The sequence below is a fragment of the Pseudorca crassidens genome, chromosome 13, assembly GCF_039906515.1.
Source record: "Pseudorca crassidens isolate mPseCra1 chromosome 13, mPseCra1.hap1, whole genome shotgun sequence".
In the NCBI taxonomy this organism is placed as follows: domain Eukaryota; kingdom Metazoa; phylum Chordata; class Mammalia; order Artiodactyla; family Delphinidae; genus Pseudorca; species Pseudorca crassidens.
In genome coordinates this window covers 26325203-26347353 of record NC_090308.1, presented here as the reverse complement: position 1 = coordinate 26347353, position 22151 = coordinate 26325203, and the positions used below count along the sequence as shown (strand labels likewise).

The following is a 22151-nucleotide window of genomic DNA, read 5'->3' as shown; positions in this document are numbered from 1 at the left end:
CCTGTGCAGGCTTCAAATGATCATTTTACTTCATCTTTTAAGACAGTTGCTTTTAATTCCTCTACATTTGTTCTTCAAACCACAAGAAATTGTGTGGCTAATGGTATGATACTAACTGTTAATATTTGTAGGAACTACGACTGTATTCTTAAAATGATCCAAGAGTTGTTTAATGTTCCATACCTTTCAGACATCTTAGATACAAATGTCTTTGTAACTCTATCACATTTTTTGCTTTGTAGCAAAGGTTCACTAAACTTCATCACTGATATTAAGAAAGCATCTTAATGTAGTTGTCTTTGGTTTCCTTTTTAATAGTGTGAATATTTGCATTCGCACCTTTGTTTAATTCTTGCAAGGATATTTTAGTACCAAATATATTTTATGTTAATAAAGCATGTTGCCTGATTACAGGGTAGGGCTTATCTGTTTCCTTGTTTTGTCCCTGGCATCCGGGGCATGGATGCACTAAATAATTGTTTATAAATATGAGTGAATTTAAATTATATGAAAATATATGATATCCTTTGGTCACTCTGATCTTAAAAGCTTGCAAAAGATTGTATTTAAATGAGGTTTTCACTTTATGTTTGAAGTAGTAATTAATAAAACCAAATTTAAAACAGAAAGTCCTATTGAGATAAGAAAATGATATTTTTCAAGGAGAAAACTTGCTGTTCTCTTGTATTTAACTCAGTAATGGCTAGATTGCAAAATTTTACTGTTAAACAAAACTTGGAATCTTTTATTGGTATCCTGATTGTTAACTAAAGTTACAGAAAGATGTTTTATTTTTTTCTACAGTCAATTGTAATATGCACTTTACTGTTAAATCTCTTTAAGCTTTATATTCGTAATGCTTAAGATATTTGTAGGTATGAACCAGTAACTCTCAAGTTCATTGATATGTCCCCAAAGATTTTTTCCATTTGACTTGTTTAAATTAGAAAATTCTTAAGGTAATTATTCTCATACTGGAAATATCTTTTGATGAAGTGAAACTTAACTTTGCTAGTTAAATGCCAGGTGAAAAATGAAAATAATTTCCTATAAAATGAAACAATACACACTAATTAGAAAAAATGTGTAAGACTTTGGATTTTAAATACCTTGATTGATAACTGCAGAACGTTTTTCAGAATTATTTAGTACTAACATTTTTCTTTAAGAATCACATCAAATCCATGTCTAATTCAAAACCTAATGCAAGCACATGAAGAAATAGATCTAAAAGGAGTGAGGACGCTGGTCAGAATGGCCATCATCAAAGAATCTACAAACAATAAATGCTGGAGAGGATGTGGAGAAAAGGGAACCCTCTTGCACTGTTAGTGGGAATGTAAATTGATATAGCCACTATGGAGAACAGTATGGAGGTTCCTTAAAAAATTGAAGACAGAACTACCATGTGACCCAGCAGTCCCACTACTGGGCATATACCCTGAGAAAACCATGATTCAAAAAGAGTCATGTACCACAATATTCATTGCGGCACTATTTACAATAGCCAGGACATGGAAGCAACCTAAGTGTCCATCGACAGATGAATGGATAAAGAAGATGTGGCACATATATACAATGGAATATTGCTCAGCCATAAAAAGAAATGAAACGGAGTTATTTGTAGTGAGGTGGATGGACCTAGAGTCTGTCATACAGAGTGAAGTAAGTCAGAAAGAGAAAAACAAATACCGTATGCTAACACACATATATGGAATCTAAAAAAAAAAATGGTTCTGAAGAACCTAGGGGCAGGATAGGAATAAAGATGCAGTTGTAGAGAATGGACTTGAGGACACGGGGAGGGGGAAGGGTAAGCTGGGACAGAGTGAGAGAGTAGCACTGACATATATACACTATCAAACGTAAAATAGATAGCTAGTAGGAAGCAGCTGCATGGCACAGGGAGAGCAGCTTGGTGCTTTGTGACCACCTAGAGGGGTGGGATAGGGAGGGTGGGAGGGAGACGCAGGGGGGAGGGTATATGGGGATATATGTATACATATAGCCGATTCACTTTGTTATACAGCAGAAACTAACACACCATTGTAAAGCAATTATACTCCAATAAAGATGTTTAAAAAAGGCCACTCTGGGAAACTGTAAAAATAAATAAATAAATAAATAAATAAATAAATAAATAAAGGAGTGAGGAATGTTAAGCCTTAGCTTAATGCAGTAGAAGTCACCGCTTTGAACTCTGAATTGTGCTGATTAGTTCCAACAGAAATTTTATGGATTTTGTCAGTTAATTTGCATTATAATTTTAAAAGTCTGTTGTGCAGTGTCGAAAGGCAGCTGAGTAGATTTTGTTGTATATATTTGTACAACATCTAATGTAAGTGTTGCTTTGCCTCATCTTCCATAGCAGGAAGTCAGAAGATAAAATCTGAAAATGAAAATAATCAGTGAATTCTGTGTGTGTATTATTTAGAAAATATGGACTAAAATATCAGAAGAAACAGCTAAACGAATTGAAAGTGATTGCCTCTGAGGTGAACTGCTCTTTGTCATGAACCTTGTAGAAGTAATGGACTCTAATCTGTGCAATTATGGTTTTTAAGAAAAAAGTTATAGAGCAGGGAACCTCAGTGTTTTCCTCTCTTAGTGACTTGCATGCATAGTCAGTCTTTTTATTTAGATCAGTGGGGTACTACCTGTCAGCTGTTAGTCATTTACTCTGTCCCCTGAGAACTCAGGGATAAATAATTCACCCTTGAGGGCTGTCCTGAAACCCCAGTGTAGAATGTGGGAATACTAAATGTTCTAAAACTGAATTCTTAGAGATTTGACCTAATAGAATGAACTATATGGAGAATAAAAAACAATTATTAATCTGTTTTCATCTTAAACAAAATTCAGCATCGTCCCTTTTCTTTCTTCACTATTAGATCGTGTGTGTGTGTGTGCGCGCGCATGTGTGTGTAAAACAGTAACCATCTTGAACTAGCTTCAATAGAAAAGGGGAATATTTCTCAAAATATGGGATCCCTCAGAGTCCAAGGCTAGGAGTGTAGCAGAACCTAAGGAAACTACTGAAACTGCTTTACTCCAAATGCCTGCTTCATCATTCCTCTTTTTTTCCCTTAAGCTTTCATGTCCAATCACTGGAAAAGAAACAGAATTACTTGGTCTTCTCTGTCTCTGTTTTTCTCTGTCCCACCCTTATTCATGTCTGTCTTCTTCCCCTCACCCCCTTCACTGTATCCATCCTCCTCTGAGGAGAGAGTTGTTCAACAAAGGAGATCCTTGTAATCTGTGCAGACATTTCCCGGCCTGATAAACCCGAGTGGGTTTATTCACAAATGCTTAGCTGCTGAGGTGAAGACACTAAGTATTTCATGGTTATAGAGCTAATCAATGACCAGAGCACAGGCAGGCGGCTGCTGTGAGTTTAATGTTCTTCAGCACTGAGGTGTGGAGTGAGGTTCCACTGCAGCCTCATCTGATCGTGTTAATCACGTTATCGTCTGTACTTCTGTGAAATGCTCTTCTGCTCCAGGTACTCACATGTTGGCACCAGGTACAGTTGAGATGTACATAGACTATTCTTATCCCTGAGATACTGATAACTACTTCATGAGTAGATAGCGTTCTTACCATTTCTTTTTTAGTTTCTTTTTTAGTCAGATATTTGTTTGGAACTTTACTGCGAAATTATTTCATGGTTCTTCAATTTGTACCAGTAAGCAGTAAACAAACCCAGTGTGAGTTTTTCTTTTTTCCTTTATCTCCTCTTGTTGAGGTGTGGCATTCTTCAGAAAGTCGTCTGCATCCCTATGGATCGCAGCCATAAATACTTTCAGAACGAGCCTTCCTTTAATGGTTTTCTTTAATTTGTCAAAGTACTCTAGGCCTTGTGGTGTATGGTTCCTGGGCTTAATGTTTATTGTGATGGAGTAGAGTCAGCCCATCTAAAATACTGATCTAATTAAAATCTTAATTGAAATATTATTATTAATTCCTTTAGATAAAGAAGCTTAAGTCTAGAATTTTATCATATTTAACCCTGAAAGTTTGTAAATATGGTATGCTTTCCGGATATCTGTAATTCAGTGTTCTGAAAGTCATCTGTGAAAACTGTTAAGTAATTCTTCAAAAGTAATCATATATTCTTCATTTAGCAGGCAATTAATATTTTTCTGTTTTAAACTTTATTTTTATTATTACCGGTTCCAAAAACAAAAAAAACCACAAATAACTCTCCAGTCTAATCATTTAAATGAGCATTAGCACTCAATAAGCATTTTTGAATTAATTAATGAAAGTTTACCTCTTTAAAAAATTGTTTCGATAGTCTACAATTTCTATTTGTTTAATCCCCTCCAAAAGTGATACAGATGATAAAATAATAAGGCCATGATTTCATGTGTTCTACTCAGGGGCTTGTGACTTCAAAAGGATGGGAATCTCTGAGGTTACAAAAAGAGCTGATCAGTTCTCAACTGATACCCAGGTTAGGAAGGGACAGCAAGGTAGATGAGAGGATGCAGTAAGTGCACATACAAAAATATTAGAAGGGAGAAAGGAAAATTCCTATGCTTCTTGCCATGGGAAATGCAGATTTATTCTAATTCATGAATTCCTTGGGGTATTGGTTTTGAATGTAAATTGGCAGGCTAATGGAGTCTTGGTGTGGGCTTTGGTTTATGAAATTTTCTATGGAGTTTGAGGAGTTTGGGGGAAGCCTGACTTGGTCCAGTTCATTTGAATTTTCAGGATGTTAATCAAAACCACCTGAAGAGTCCCAGATCCTTCCCAGCTATATGCCAGATTCCCTGGCATGGCCCAGGCCTAGAGAAAAAGGGAATGGGAGCATCTTTCAGTAGAATGTACTGGACTTGAAGCCACTAGTGTCTCGTGCCTTGGGGCTGCCGTTAATTAGCTATGTCACCATGAATTGCTTAATTTCTTTGACCATATTCTCCTCATCTCTGAAGTGAGAATAATTATACCCTGTATATCTACCTTGAAAAGTTTTTGTGCTGATCAAAAGCAGTACAAGAGAATGAGAAAGCACTGTGTAAACTGTGTCAGTCTTTGTTGCTGAGGATGGATTGGGTAAAGTGAAGGAGTCAGTTTTGGATCATCTTTGTCCTTTATTATTGGTAAGCTGGAACTAACAGCTGTTAATACACTAACAGGTTATTAATAAATTCTTCCCAGTAATTTGTTACCACCAGTGATCAGTGATTCTCAAAGTGTGGGCTTAAGACCAGCAATATCAGCTTCACCTGGGAACTTGTTTCGGAAGCAGATTCTCACGCCACACTCCAGAACTTCTGAATCTGGTTTTAACAAGCCCTCCAGGTGACTCTAATGCAAACTTAAGTTTGAGAGCCACTGGTCTAGATCAGTGATTCCCAGTTAATGGGTAATGTGCCCCACGGAGGTCAGACTCTCAACCTGGGCTGCACATTACAATCACCTGGAGAATGTTTGCACCTCCCAAAGTACCCCAGGCCAATTAAATCAGGATTTCTAGGAATAGTGCTCACAGGTCAGTATTTTTTTAAAGTTTCTCGGTTGATTCCAGTATAGTCAAGGTTGAGAACCACTGCCCTATTGGCCTCACCTTCTGCCTGAAATCACTACTGTTTCTCATGGGAATTTATCAGATCTGTATCTTGAAATAATTTAAGTTTGAGAAGTACTGCTTTGGATGGTGATTCCCAAACCTAGCTGGTTGAGCATCAACATTTCCTGTGAAAAGCTTTCTGGATTCCTTTCAGACCCAGTCAACTGGAATTTCCAGGAAAAAATTCCTCAGCAAGGCTGGGGCATGTGTATTTACTGAATGTCTGGTATAAGGAGTTTTTGGTCCATCATTTGGGAACCACATCAAAAGGTGATTTAAAAGTTACCTTATTTGTGAGGTTGGCCTTAGTTATCCATCTTGTCCTTAATATCCTCACTTAATTTTTTTATTCATCCTTTCATGAAATATTCTTTGGGTGTCCATGTGTCAGACAGATACTTTTATACATGTAAGAGATACAAATAGGGTACTGTCCTTGAATTCAAGGAGCTTGGTGCCCATTAGAGGAAAATAGATAAATGCATGGAAGCACTGTAAGTATTATGATAGAAGACAGAAACATGGGAATCATTCTTGATTTCTTCTGTCCTCTTAATTCTTCTGCCTAAATTTATCTCCAATCCAGGAACCTTTCTTAATCTTCACTGTTACCGCCTTAAATCCAAGCTGCTTTCTCTGCTTTCCACCTGGCTAACTCCTCAACCTTCAGATTTCAGCTCAGTGTCACTTCCTTGGGAGTTCATTCTTACATCCCTCTGCATTGTCTTTTGGGGCATTTGTCAATTGCAATTACATTTGTGTTTTTGTGATTAAAAAAAAAAGTGTCAGTCTACCCCACTGGACTGTGAGCTGTGGAAGGGCTGAGGCCAGGTCTCTCTTGCTTCTGGTGCTTATACCTCACACATTCTAGGGCTTATAAATTGTTGAATGAATAAGTAATTAAATAATGAGAAAAGAAGTTGTTACATTTTTGCTCATCACTCTAGAGAGTGCTGGACCCAAATAGTGCAAACAGAGGGAATTACAATGGTGCAATTTGCTTAAAATTTCAAAAGCACTAGATGACTATGAGTTACTAATAAAGGACCTCAAATGCCTTCTGGTCCCTAAAAAATTAAATTATGAGCAGTGTGAAAACAAAAACCTCACAAATACTATCTGATTACTAATTAATAACTAACTTAAATTAATGTACATGCAAGGCATTGAAAAGTTGCCAAAACATTTCCCCATCTTTTTCTTGTAGTTAGGAAAGACTCACAAGGAGTTAATAACTAACTCAAGTTGAAAACAGGAAAGAAAAAGGAAGAACTTTGAAAAATATTTTAAGCCCTCTGTTGAATTCACCTGTAGGCTTAATTTCAAAAGCATTGGTATAGAGATTTCAAATTACATTTTAATCAAGTAAAAAGTAATTTCAGCTTAATTTTTGAAATAATTTTGGTGTTTTATTTGACGCAGTGCTACATGCTTGCTTTGTTCAAGAATTGTGCATTCAGAAGGCAAAAAGGAACTCAACCAAGACATTGTACTGTGATGAATTTTTCTCTTTCCATCTCCAATTTAAATGAAAAATGTCCCTACAGTTCTGTAATATTTTTAATCATTGGAGGCCTGTCCAGTATATTTACTTCCCATGAGAGAGCTTAAATAGTCAGTGATTTCATCAGCAAAGAGACAAAAAGGCACCAAGCAGTATATGTGCTGGACCAAAACAAACATTTCACTTAAAAGTAATGTGCCTTATTTGACCACTTAATGATATATGTAGCCTGACTTCTCCCATATTAAAAGGAGCCCATTTTACTTGTGTGATAGGTGCATGAAGGCTCTCGGATATATAGAACTTTTGGGGCCCTGGAGTCCGGGGGAAGATTGCACGGAGAGACCTTGCCCACTCCCTTAATTGCAGTCGTGAGAAAACCTGGAGAAAAGCTCGCCTCCTCCTTACAGTTCACCCCTTCCTGTTGGCACTTGAACGGAGATAGATAAAAAAATTCTGGCAGTGTACATGTCAAACTGTTAACAGTGGTTGCCCTTGGAGGGTGGGAATGAGGAAGGAAAGACATACATTTCTTTTGTTATTTATTGAAAAGGCCATTTATGATGAAAAAACAAGTTATAGTTTATAGTCACAGTGCTCAGCTTTTGGTTTTCTCAGCGTATTTAGCTTATGCAATTTACTGTATTCAACTTGATATTTTTTGATAAGACATTTTAATTTACTGAAAATTATTCATATTAATATTGCTTTTTCTGGTTTTCCTGGCTCCTCCCTTTGAGGTTAAGAAAATTGAAGCTCAGGTTCTACCTATTTCACACACCCTCTAAGGCAAAAGCTGGTTTCCAGTTCCACGTCCTCCTCTGGGTTTCAGTGTTTCCATAGTTTTTACCTGAGTGTTCCTCACTGATGCTTTTGTGAAGTTTTTGTGGTGTTTGTTTTTCTGTATTATGTAGGATTTTGGTTTTTTTCAGTAAGAGTGTTGGTCTAGGCACCTAGTCAGCTATTCTGCTGGGAATGAACCTCCCATCATTTTTGCAGCATAATGTACACTTTGTATATTACATAGTTTCTATCAGAGCTATGAAATGGTATCATAACCAATGGCACTTTTATGGCATTCACTAGACTAGCCCTCCCTTCACCAAATACTAACCTTAGAGTTTTAGCATGCGTTTTGTTTGATGAGTTTTTTTTGCAAAATGCAGATAAATACTTGATAGTTTTTCCTATGTTAAAATTAGGGTGGTATGAATCTGTGGTGTGGAACTGGGTGGGGCTGTGACTGCCCATCAAGTTATGTATTAGCACAAATTCAAATTGACTTTTTGAGTAGAATTTCAGCCCTCCTGCATGTGTGACTTTCCCTATGACACTTATTCAAGCTAAAGTTGGATGGTTTCACACATGTGTCCTTATTAGGTAACCTAATTTTCATAAGGCCCACCTCTCCTGTCCTCAGTGTAGCCTTATCCTTTAACTGGCTTAAAATACCAATAAAAACTGTTTTCTAGGAACTTGTCAGGAGGGTATAAATGAATCCTTGTTGCTTTTTATTATCCCTAAAAAATTCTAAAAGAAACCAATCTTTATGGTTTGTCTAAAGAGTAACCCATTCTACTGAAATAAAATCTAAATCCCAAATGAAGTCAGAGAGCTGATACCTGGATTAAATTGACTTTCCCATAGAAGGGACTGCTAAACTACCCTTTGGGGTGATGCCATTGACTCATGAGTAACAGCCCATGAAACAACATCTCTGTGTTTCCTTAAGAGATGTTGAGGATGCTCTTCATTACCTAAGCATAGGGTTTCTTCTCTGTGAACTCCCAAGGATGAATTCCCTTCTGAGATTTCCAAGAGCAATTTGGATGTAGACACTATGAATTCAGGGCCTGATCGTGTCTCCCTTTCTTCTTTGGCTGATGGAAAGCTTAGCGTCTCAAGGTCCTCCCTGTCAAGTATATACAACTTCGTGAATATATTTTTGTTTACCAGTCTCACTGCAGGTTTGAATTTACTTTACTATCCTTACTTTTCATTTAAATTATATATTTTTGCCATATTAAATGCATATTTTGAAACCATTTTGAATATTTTTTGGAACAAAGTGGGTATATACAAAATCATTTGATTATTGTTTCAAATAATGCAAATCAGTGAATAACCATGTTTCAGGAATGAAATTACACAATTACATATTTACTTTTGGTTATTCAAAATCTGGAACATTAGATTTCAGTACAATTTCTGTCTCTAGACCCAAAGGAACAAATATGCATAGACAGTGGAGACCACTATTATGATTTCTGAGAGAGACTGCAGCCTGTTCCCTCATTTGTTTGGACAGGAAAATTTTCAAAAGTAAAATCACTCTCTTTAAATATTGTGTAGATTTCAGTAATCTGATAAATGAGCTATTTATTCATTGTCTCTCTGGTACCCAACAGTGGATTATCCATAGCAACAATCCTTTTCAAACTTAATGAGACCGACTCTGTATTTATTAGGGAAATAATACCACCAGGTTAAACAAACTGACTGTTGGTTCTGTGTATTTACTCTCTTTCAAAGAGATCTGCTAAACCTTCAGTGTGTTCCATGTCGTAGATCATTAGGGAAGCTGAATTGGATATGACTCTATGATTCTGAATATGCCATTTTTGTGGTGTGTTTAGAGTCAAATAATAAAGATGATGAGCAAATAAAGCTTTAGACATAAAGTACTATTTTGTGCATTGAAAATAGGGCCAAATTCTTCTCCGTACAGTAGAAATCAGAGATATATTATGATAACTATTACCACTCCCAGTCTATAGAGGATAAATAGAATACTTAATACTGGCCCAGGAAAACATATTTCAGTTTTTCTTTATGCTAGAAATTACATTGACGTGGACTCTATAAGAAAGGTCGTGCCTCAGAAAAAAGGTAGTTTCAGAATTGCAGAGATTTTCATAAGAGAACAGATTCTTCTTAAAGACTTTGAATTGCTGTTGAAATGTAAATTAAACCTGCAATCTTTTCATGTCAGTTGTTGAGAAATGAAGTAGTATTTAAAGACACAAAATGTTAGAGTTCATGTAATCCAATATCCTTATTTTATAGCCATGAATGCTTTTAGAAATTGCTAAAAAACTCTAGTGTCTCTCATCTCAAATGTCCTTGTACTATATAAAAAAACAAACTAAATGTGTTAAGCTTCCATCCTACAGAGTATGCTAATGGGAATATAATAAACTTTTGCAAGGGTAGATTGAGTAATAATTCCATTTGGTTTTTGTCTTTTTATATACAGTAGAAAAGAGCACATTTTTTTCCTTATTAGATTTTTAAATGTACATTAGTAGTGGGGCTCTGCATTTATGTATTGATTGAACCTGTTTTGATGAAATCTGCTATGTTAAATATCTATTTTTTCTTAGATAAAATTTTTTGTAGTTTTAATATTTAAATTATTTCTTTTTCTTTATGTTCACAGATTCTGGAACTTTTCAAAACCTGACCCTCTTCTTGAAACAGTGGAACATCATACAGAATTTACTTGTGGTTTAGATTTAAGTCTTCAGAGTCCTACTCAGGTAATGGATCAATCGCCACATGTTTTTTCTACCCATACAGTTTACAAATAGCTCTACGTGTGGCATGTGTTGCTTTTATGAACAAGAGTCTTGCCTTTAGGGCAGGGCAAAGTACATTTACTTAGTAAACCTGATCTTTTTTGCTGTATAAACTTGAGCATTTGAAATACTAGGGAAGAAGAGGTATCCAGAAACTTGGCATACCTCTCTCCTTTTGAGAGATTGACTTGTCTGAGAGGAAAAGGAAACTTCCCCAAAAATATTGTGCTTAACATTGTAGACCTCTTCCAATGGGTAACAAGAGAAGAATGGAATGAGGAAGGATTGTCCCCAGAGGTTGGTGGGAGTCAAGAGTGTGTGGTCCTGGATTCAGCTGTCCTGCTAAGCATTTGAGATGATGGGCAGGTCATTTCCCTGTCAGGACTGTCACCCTCATCTCCACACCCCACGTTGGAAGAGAGGCTTTACGTGAAGAACAAAGTAGAGGAGAGTGGCAACTGTTTTAATTACTAAAGTTCATATTTCCGCCCTTTCTTTCTCTTGAGAACTTCAGAGTCAATATTTTAGATTTTAAATATTCTTCAAGTTTTTTAAAAAAGCAGTTTCAGTTTTGAAAATTGTAAACTCAGGTCAGAAACACTGGACTATGTTGAGTGATAAGATGCTTTATAATACAGACTATGTGAAAACAACATATCAATGGAACAAAGTAATACGTGAAAATTCTACAATATGACCAAGAAGTTACGCATTTATGATAAATTTTAGAAGTTAGACAAAAAGCAAATTACATTTCTCAATACTGTATTCTTAAGTTTAAGTGAATACATGGGTTTCTTCTTTTTTTTTTAATTTATTTATTTATTTTTGCTGTGTTGGGTCTTCGTTTCTGTGTGTGGGCTTTCTCTAGTTGTGGCAAGTGGGGGCCACTCCTCATCGCGGTGCGCGGCCCTCTCACTATCGCGACCTCTCTTGTTGCGGAGCACAGGCTCCAGACGCGCAGGCTCAGTAATTGTGGCTCATGGGACTAGTTGCTCCGCGGCATGTGGGATCTTCAATCACATGAAGTTGCTCCGCGGCATGTGGGATCTTCAATCAGACCAGGGCTCGAACCCGTGTCCCCTGCATTGGCAGGCAGATTCTCAACCACTGCGCCACCAGGGAAGCCCATGGGTTTCTTTTTATTTTAGGAGTTCAAGACAATTCTGAGTTTAAAATGTTTTCATTAGACATTAGAATATTCTCATTTACATTAGAATAATTGTTTGAAAATGACTTAACAGCATCTAAGAGGAGAACAAATTGAAATAGTGAGGGGTGAAATGGCATTATCTTTAATGTGTATACAATGTGCTTTAAATGTACTAGTTCTTTTTCTGAGAAAAACATTTATTATAGATGATTTTTTAATAAAATAATTATACCTGTTTGCTAGCCCAGTTTAAAAAAGTTGTAACGTACCTATTGAAATATGGCAATACCCAAAAAATGACCCTAAATAGATATCTTCCTTCTCGTATATTTCTATTAACCCATCTCTATGATCCCCAGACTGTGGCCTGAGGCAACACATGTGCCTCCGTGACACATGGCAGTTCCTCACCCAGGTCTTGGAGACAGCCAATCAAGAGTTGTGTTTCAGATGTCTTCTGTTAGACATTCAAATGGAGATAGGCAGTTTGATAGAGGCTGTCCACCTCAGGGAAGAGTTTAGGGCTAGAGACACAAATATGGGAATTTTTAGCATATAAATGGCTTCAAAAGTTTGGGGGCAGAGTGAAATTATCTGGAGAGAATATGTGGAAGAAGAGGCTCAGAAAAAACTAGAAGCCTGAAAGAAGAGAATTCCAGCAAAGGGGATTGAGAAGGAATGACTAGTGAGGTAGAAGAAAAACTATAAAAGTATGGTATCTTTGAAGTTCAAAGAAAATAGTAGTTCAAGGAGGAGAAAATCACACATGCTGCTGGTGGGAATATAAAATGTTGCCATCACTTTGGAAAAGTTTGACAGTTTCTTAAAAAGTTAAATGTAAATTTACCATACACCTCAGCAATTACACTCTTAGATATATACTCAAAAGAAATGAAAATATATGTCCACATAAAGACTTGTATGTGAATGTTCGTAGCCAGAAAGTAGAAGTAATCCAAATGTCCATCAACTTGGTGAATGAATAAACGAAATGTGGTATACCAATGCTACAACATGGATGAATCTCCAAAGTATTATGCTAAGTGAAAGAAGCCAGATACAAAAGACTACATATTGTATAATTTTGTTTATATAAAATGTCCAGAAAATGCAAATCTATAAAGATAGAAAGGAGATTAGTGGTTACTTGGGGAAGGAGCTAAGAATGGGAATTATCTGCAGATGAACACAAAGGGTCTTTAGGGAGTGATGGAAATGTTCTAAAACTGGATTGTGGTAATAGTTATACAGCTATGTAATGATACTAAAAAATCATTGAATTGTACACTTAAAATGGGTGAATTTTATGGTATTTAATTTATATTGGGTTGGCCAAAAAGTTCATTTGGGTTTTTCCATAAGATGTTTCTGAAATACCTGAATGAACTTTTTGGCCAGCCCAATACCTTGATGAAGCTGTTTAAAAAAAGAGAGATAGAATGGAAGAAGTTCTGATTTTTCCTAAGATGTAAAAAGATGAAAATCTTTTCACTGTAAAAATAAGAAAAAAGGCAGATAAACTATAAAATCAGAACTTCGTGAACCCATCAGAGAGCTGAGGTGGCAGGGAAAAAAGAAGCCTGAAATCCGAAGAGAGACTGACCCCTTCCTCTAAGGAGAGATGGGACACTAGGACTATTTTACCTGTGACAAAGCACAGGAAGAAGACACAGCTGCTATACAAAAGGGATATAATGGAAAAAGTGAACAACATGTGTGAACAAATGAGGGATTTCAGCAGAGAGATGAAAATATAAGAAAGAGTCAAATGAAAATAGGAAAAAATTTAGAAGTACAGTACAAGGGATACAGTCCTTCAATATACTCATCAGTAAATTTAGAGATAGGTCACTAGAAACTACCCAAGCTGAAACAATAGGAGAAAACAAGAATGAGGGAAGTAAAAGAGAATAGAACATCCAGGAACTATGGGACAATGTCAGATTGGAGTCCAGAAGGAAGGAGAGAATAGGGAAGAAGTATTTAAAGAAAATTTTCCAGGGAATTCCCTGGCGGTCCAGTGGTTAGGACTCAGTGATTTCACTACTGTGACCCAGGTTCAATCCCTGGCTGGGGAAGATCCTGCAAGCTGCATGTCATGGCCAAGAAAAAGAAAAAAGAAAAATTTCCAAAATAGTAGAAGTTGTCAAACCACAGATCCAAGAAGTCCAGAGAAACCCAAGCAGGATTTAAACAAAGAATCAAAACATCAAGGCATACCCATATTCAAACTGCTAAAAAACAAAGATAAGGAGAAAATTTTAAAGGCAGACAGAGGAAAAAAGAAACATATCCAGAAGACTAAAGATAAGAATTACAACAGACTTCTTGTCATAAATCATATAGACCAGAAGATGATGAAATGTCTTTTTAAAGTACTGAATGAAAAAACTGTGAACCCATAATGCTATACCCAGTGAAAGTACCATTTGAATATAAAGAGAAAATAAGGAAATTTTCAGACAAAGGAAAGCTGAGAGCACATCTCTGCTGTAAGAAATGTTAAAGGAAATTCTGTGCAAAGAAATAAGCCCAGACCAAAACATGAAACTATGGAAAGAGAGAAAAGGAGGGAGGGAGGGAGGAAGGAAGGAAGGAAGGAAGGAAGGAAGGAAAGGAGGAAGGGAGGGAGGGAGGAAAGAAGGTGGGAGGGAAGGGAGGGGAGGAAGGAGAGAAAAGGAAGAAGAAGAAAGGAAGGGAAGGAAGGGAGGGAAAGAAGGAGAGAGAAAAAAAAAACTCTGGAAATGGCAAAAATGAAGTAAATATACAAGTCACTGTTTAAGTTAATTTTATCACTCTGAAAAATAATTAACTGCCTAAAGCAAAAGTAGTATTGTATTCAATACATTTGTGTACAATATATTGTAAGGTTTTTAATATATGCAAAAGTAAAATGTAGGACAATAATAGAACAAGGGAAGAGAGGCAGGAGTTAGAAGTATACTATTGTAAAGGCATTACTACATGTGAAGTGCTATAATACGATTTGAAGGTAGATTGTGATAAATTCAAGATGTATATTGTAAGCCCTATGGTAACCTCTAAGAATTTTTTTTTTTTTTTTTTTTTTTGTGGTACGCGGGCCTCTCACTGTTGTGGCCTCTCCCGTTGCAGAGCACAGGCTCCAGATGCGCAGACTCAGGGGCCATGGCTCATGGGCCCAGCCGCTCCGTGGCATGTGGGATCTTCCCGGACTGGTGCGTGAACCCATGTCCCCTGCATCGGCAGGTGGACTCTGAACCACTGCACCACCAGGGAAGCCCTCTAAGAAATTTTTTAAAAAGAGCTATCATTAATAAGCCAATGGTGGAAATGCTTATTTTAAAAATCAATTACTTCAACATAATAAAAGCCACATAGAAAAATGACACTTAGCCAACATCATACTCATTGGTGAAAGACTGAAAGCGTTTTCTTTAAGATCAGGGATAAGACAAGGATGTTCACTTCTACCAGTTCTATTCAACATAATATTGGAAGTCCTAGCCAGAGCAATTAGTCAAGGAAAAGAAATAAAAGGCGTCTAAATTGGAAAGAAAGAAGTAAAATTATATCTGTTCTCAGATAACATGATCTTATATGTGGAAACCTTTGAATCCAACCATTTCAACAATTATATTAAATGTAAATGGTCTAAACACCGAAATTAAAAGACATTAAAAGTGATAGATATGTGAGGGACTTTGAGAAGACTAGGTCAAGATTTAGTGACCTATCAGATTTAGGGTTTGAAGAAGAGGTTTTCTGACTCCAAGTTCTAGGATTTGGTTACTTTCTATATAACATTTTCAGTGATTAGTTTATCCTGTTCTTCTCCATTTTATTTATACTGTGTCTTGGACTTTAAACTTTCCTTTCAAACTAAGATCATGATCCCAACCAGTATGTTTTTTTAAAAAAACATATCTAACATTAACACATTTTAACCCAAACATTTATTTTTATTATTAATGTATAGTTTTACCAAGTAACATTAAACTCCTTTCTAGGGGAAGTAAGAATCAAGTTCTTAGTGCATCTCCCTATTTTTTTCTCACTTATTTTATCTCAGTTATCTATTTCTATATAACAAACTCCCCCACAACTTATTGGCTTAAACAACAATTTTCTTTGCTCACAGTTCTGTGAGTCAACAATTTGGGCTGAGCTCAGCCAAGCAGTTCCTCTCTTGGTGTCTCATGTGGCTCTGGTCATCTGGTGGCTTAACCAGGACTGGGTGGTCTAAGATGGCCTCACATAGATGTGTAGGTGTAGCACTGGTTGTCTTCTGATCCATGTGTCTCTAGATAAGTTCAGGTTTCTTCACCTAGCATTGTAGCTTTCCAGGAGGACGAGAGCAAAAGCTGCAAGGTGTCTTCAGGACTAGACTTTGAAGTCACACGGCATTCCTTCTGTGGCAAAGCAAGTTACAAGGCCAGCTCAGATTCAGAGAGTGACAGAGAGACTCCACGTCTTGTTGGGAGTAGCTGCAAAGAATTTGTAGCCATTTAAAATCTACCACATTAACCTTTTGTTGGTATAGTTGATAGTTTAAGTTATTTTTGACATATAATATTTATTCTTTATTCTCACAAATATGTATTCAAGTTTACTTGTTGCATGTTAATTTAATTTCACTCTTTGTTCATAGCTTATTCTCTTAGAAAGTATCTTTCTCTCACCTCTTAGAAAGTACCTTTCCATCTGCTTTCAAAAATGTGTCACCTCTGTGGTGATCTTAACAGCTGTGAGACTTTGCTGATGTTACTTTTGGGCTCCCATGTCTTAATATATTCCCTGTCTTAAAAGAGATTTTTCTTGTATTTATAATTTTATATTTTTCTTTTTAGCTTCTCCATTCTTAGAGATCTGAAAAATGAGATCCAAAGACATTCTTGTATTATAACCTTCTTTCTTTTTGACAGAGTGTAAGATCTTGTCTTTAAAGGTTTAAAACTTGACAAATAGGTGTCTGGGGTCATTCTTTAAGGGTAATTGCTGAGAAATACTCTGTGCCCTCTTGTTAACCAGGATGAAATCATCTTTCACTTCAGAAAAATTTTCTTTGAATTTTTTCCCTCTGATCTGGCATTTTCTCTTTTCTTTCTTATCATTATCTCTACATTGGAAACCTTTTTTTCTGTTTTTAGGCTTATGATTCTAGACCTGTAATATGTCCATTTGTATAATTGGGATTTTCTGTATTAATGTATTTTTAGAATCCCTGACTTTGTGCTCTGCAGTATCAACTCTGCTCTTTTGAACGTTCATGGATATTTAGTTTAGTATTTATAAGCTGGGTACAGGTTTATATATCATTACACATTCCTTTTGGAATATAGTTATTTCTCTTTTAAATCCCCTTTAAAGTAGGCATTATTAGTTCATTCCAAGACATGTCATCTATGTGTTTAATAAATTTATCTTTTTTCCCCATGATGAAATTGGAAAATTATGTTTAGAAGAAAGAAAAAAGATTACCCATGGTTTTGCCACTCTAGAAGCAATCTCAATTATACCATATTAACTTGTTTCTTTTCAGCCCTTTTTTAGGAATTTTTATTTGAAGTGTAACACCCATATTGGAAAAGGCACATATTTTAAGTGTGCAACTCAGTTAAGTTATCAAGAAGTAACTATACCTGAGTAACTACCATTTAGGTTAAGTATGGAACACACTACCAGCATCCCAAGAAGCCCACTCATGTTTCCTCCCAAATCTTATACCCCTTTCTCCTTCCCAAAGATAAGTACTCTCTTTTTCATTTTGTTTCAGTGTAAGATGCTTAGATTTGGTTCTGATTTAAACTAGTTCTGTAGGTGTAGTTTTTTGGGGTTTTTTTGTTTTGTTTTTTTTTGTGGTACGTTGTGGCCTCTCCGGTTGTGGAGCACAGGCTCCGGACGCGCAGGCTCAGCGGCCATGGCTCACGGGCCCAGCCGCTCCGCGGCACGTGGGATCCTCCCAGACCGGGGCACGAACCCGTGTCCCCTGAATCGGCAGGCAGACTCTCAACCACTGCGCCACCAGGGAAGCCCTGTAGGTGTGTTTTTTAATGTATATTTGACTTTACTGATGTTTTAGTAAAAAATATTAGCAGGGCCACCAGGGAAGCCCTGTAGGTGTGTTTTTTAATGTATATTTGACTTTACTGATGTTTTAGTAAAAAATATTAGCAGGGCCACCAGGGAAGCCCTGTAGGTGTGTTTTTTAATGTATATTTGACTTTACTGATGTTTTAGTAAAAAATATTAGCAGGGCCACCAGGGAAGCCCTGTAGGTGTGTTTTTTAATGTATATTTGACTTTACTGATGTTTTAGTAAAAAATATTAGCAGGGCCACCAGGGAAGCCCTGTAGGTGTGTTTTTTAATGTATATTTGACTTTACTGATGTTTTAGTAAAAAATATTAGCAGGGCTTCCCTGGTGGCGCAGTGGTTGAGAGTCTGCCTGCCGATTCAGGGGACACGGGTTCGTGCCCCGGTCTGGGAGGATCCCACGTGCCGCGGAGCGGCTGGGCCCGTGAGCCATGGCCGCTGAGCCTGCGCGTCCGGAGCCTGTGCTCCGCAGTGGGAGGGGCCGCAGTGGTGAGAGGCCCGCGTACCGCGAAAAAAAAAAAAAAAATATTAGCAATATGTGCGTGTGTGTGTGTGTGTGTGTGTGTGTATATATACACACACACATAGAATCATTATGCTGTATACCTGGAACTGATAAAATATGGCAGTTCTATCTCAATTAAAATAAAATAATAAAGAAACAACAGCAAAAATATTAGGGTACCATTTAAAAATTCAGCTTATGTTTTGATTCAGATCCCTATTCCACAATCTTAGATATCACGTTTACAGGTTGACAGTGGATAAAATATTTTAAAATTCTCAGTATGAGGTTGTAAAATCATATTTTGAAGATGGCTATCATTACTGGTAGTTAGGATATATGTGTCCTGTTCACCTTTAATCTGAGGTGATATTTTCTGCATCTGTCGCAGACTAGCTTTAGAGTTGAAAAGAACACGTGCCAGAAGCACCCAGTGTCCTCAGGCATTAGTCTCTGTTGTTTCCTCTTTGTTGCTTTCATAATTGTGTAATTTTTAGCTTAAAACTGTATAACAAATGATTGTTTTCCCCCAGCCATAAAACCTTCCCCAGGCCCAGCTCCGTAGGATCTTGGTGTAACCCTGTGTCTACTGCCCCCTGCACTGCATGAGCTGCCCTTGCAGTAAGAGCTTCTCAAATTTTTGATGCCTTAGCCTCTGCTGCCTCTGGGCTCTCATTCCTGAATCAGTCATTTACTCTCTTATTCATTTTTCTTTCTCTAGACTATAGAGCATTGCTTAAAAAACAGCAGACTTGACACACAACAAGTTACTTTTCAAAAAAACTTCAGTTGGGTTCTTGGTCCTACTCAACTTACCTCTGAAGTCTTTTTGATTTTTTCTTTTCTTTTTTTTTTTTTTTTTTTATGTGGTACGCGGGCCTCTCACTGTTGTGGCCTCTCCCGTTGCGGAGCACAGGCTCCGGACGCACAGGCTCAGCGGCCATGGCTCACGGGCCCAGCCGCTCCGCGGCATGTGGGATCTTCCCGGACCGGGGCACGAACCCGCGTCCCCTGCATCGGCAGGCGGACTCTCAACCACTGTGCCACCAGGGAAGCCCATGAAGTCTTTTTGATTTTGTAACCCATTCTCCACAGTATCGTTTCTCAACCTTCTGCAGTATCATTAACACTCCGGACATTTGTCCTTACCTCTTATCTTATTGTTAAAATAGACAAGAATGAATATCTTCTTCCAGTTCTATCACCTCAAAATATTTATGTTCCATCTCTCTTTTTCCCCTTTCCATTAGGTTCCTAATTTTCTCATTGGCTTCTTCGTCCAGGTCAATAATCCACTGGTTTTTGTTTTGTTTTTAGACCATCAGTCAGTTCTTTTCTCTATTTTCAAAACTCACTTGATCCCACTGTCTTACCTCCCTACCAGTAAATTCAGTTTCTCATCTATTATTAGACATTAAGAATTAGTAGTTTACCTGTTGCTTTTAGTTTCTCAAAGTCAACACTCTCTTTTAAGCCCCTGCATCTGTCTTCCTTTCATCATTCAATTAAGCCCCAAAAGGTCACTAGTTAAAGCTCCTGAAAACCAAGTTAGCCTTTTCTCAGACTTTTTTTAGCTATATAATGTTAATTTTTTTTAAAGAAAAATCTTCCCCTCCTATTGCTTTAATGCTAACCATGCTAAGCAGTTTTCCTTACCTGTTTGCTAAATATCTCCATCTCTTAGGCCAGTTTCTTCCTTACCATCCTTCCAAAAGCAGATATTCTCCAATATACAAGTCTTAGTCCTCTAACTTTTATGCATCTTCTTCTTGCAGTTGGCATTTAATTATATGTTAGTGATCCTTGACCCGTTTATCCAATTGCCTTTACTGTGTGATCTCAATAGATGTTATTATATACTTATCCTTCAGTATTCCTAACATGGTCAATTGATTGCATGATGGGGCCAGACTAGAGACCTGGGAAAGCATCCTAGTTTTCTTGTTTCTCTTTGCATCCCTAAATTCAAATGGGCATCAAGCTTATGAATTTTTCCTCACCAATATCTCTGAAATATGGACCATACTATTCTAGCTCCACTGCCTTAGATAAGCATTTATTAGTATCTCTGCCATGGATGACTGCAGTAATCTCCTAACTGGTCTCTAAGCTCTTTCCATCATTCCACTGATTTCTCAGCACTGCTTATGGGGAGAGCTCTCCATAATGCAAGTATGATTTTGTTAGTCCTTGACCTGAAATATATCAATGGCCCCATTAAAGGCAGCAATAAGATGAGGTTTGCCACCCTTATTACTGTTAATCAACATGGTTCTAAAAATTGTAGCCAATTAGTAATAGGAGAAAACAAAATGGAATATAAATATTTTTAAAAGGTAGAAAATTTTATCATTATTTGTACTTCATACTATTGTCAAATGTTATAATCCAAGAACATCAACTTTAAACCTATTAAAAATAATAAGTGTTCAATAAGGTCATTAAAGATATACAAAAATGAATACCATGTGGATACCAGTAATCATCAGTTAGAAAATAAAATGGCAAAAATTACTTTTACATGGCAAAAACTATGTGTGTGTATGTATGATACATAGAAGAATAAAAATTTTTAAATGTGCAGGACTTTAGATAAAGAAAATTATATACCTTCACTAAGGGACTTTTTAAAAAGACTAGAATAAATGAACAGACATATCATGTTCTTGCAACAGAACACGTTTTTTTTTTCTTACGGCTGTCATTTTTTTAGGCCTTTTTCATCTTATAAAGATATTACGTTTGCCTCCTAACAGGCCTTTCTCTTTTTGGAACGCGTGGTCAGTCACTCCTGTGATTGCTCTTTAACTAGTCTGGCCATTAACTTTCTGCCATACTAGTTATATACCAGTTTTAATTTACAAATCAACATAGATAAATTGTCATCCTCATCATGTCCTCTCAGAAAACTTTCAAGAGGCAGCTTATTGCCTCCATAGTAGAGTCTGAACTGTTAATCTTACTTTCAAGACTCAATATTATCTATGTTGCTTTCTAATTTTATTTCTCAACCATCCTATGTAATCTCCCTATTTCATACCAATTATATTTTAATATTTGTGATCTCCATGTGTTTGCCACTTTTTCCCTCACTGTCCTCCACTTCTGCCTGGGCAAAGTATTTCTGCCTTTCCAAGTCCTGGACAAGGTCTTCTATTCCTTCTCTCCTTCCTCTTTTTTTATTTCAGTACATATTCGAGTGCCAGCCATGTGTCAGGAGTTACATAGTGAATTTATGCAAACTCCCTGATATGTATATACTAAATAAATGTTGAATGAATGAATGAATGAATGAAAAGACCTTTTTTTAGTATATTAGTCAGCACTTTCCTTACTTTTACTTAAACTCCATACTGATTAACATAATAAACCACGTTCTTCTCTGTAGTCACTTCCTTCCGGAAGCTGGTTGAGTAAATAAGACGTATTTTCTTTAGCCTGTTATTTAATACATTGCAACATAATGTCTGGGCTGCTTTTTCAAAATTTAGAGTTGACTGTGATTTCTTTCATTCTCTTTACATCTCTCTGCTTATTTTTCTTGTTCATTTTTGCTAAAGAGGTCATATGTCATACAGATAATTATAGTAGTTTGAACAAGTTTCCCAAGGGCAAAAGCAATTGTCCACAAAATTGAGAGAAATGAGTATAATGATAAATAGGAAATGGAAAACTTGTCAATAAAGTAAATCTCTTAATGGGTCTGTAGGGCTTCTTTGTTATATTAATAGCCATATTAAATCATTTGAAGTGTTACC

At 36.7% G+C, this 22151-nt stretch overlaps 1 protein-coding gene across 1 annotated transcript in view; it reads left to right on the top strand.

Moving 5' to 3' along the window:
- The window catches only part of PEX7 (peroxisomal biogenesis factor 7), an 86296-nt gene that overhangs the window by 50645 nt on the left and 13500 nt on the right, over positions 1-22151 (top strand). Inside the window, exon 9 of the mRNA XM_067701963.1 lies at positions 10522-10621. Coding sequence (XP_067558064.1) covers positions 10522-10621 — 100 coding nt within the window. The remainder of the gene's footprint in view (positions 1-10521; positions 10622-22151) is intronic.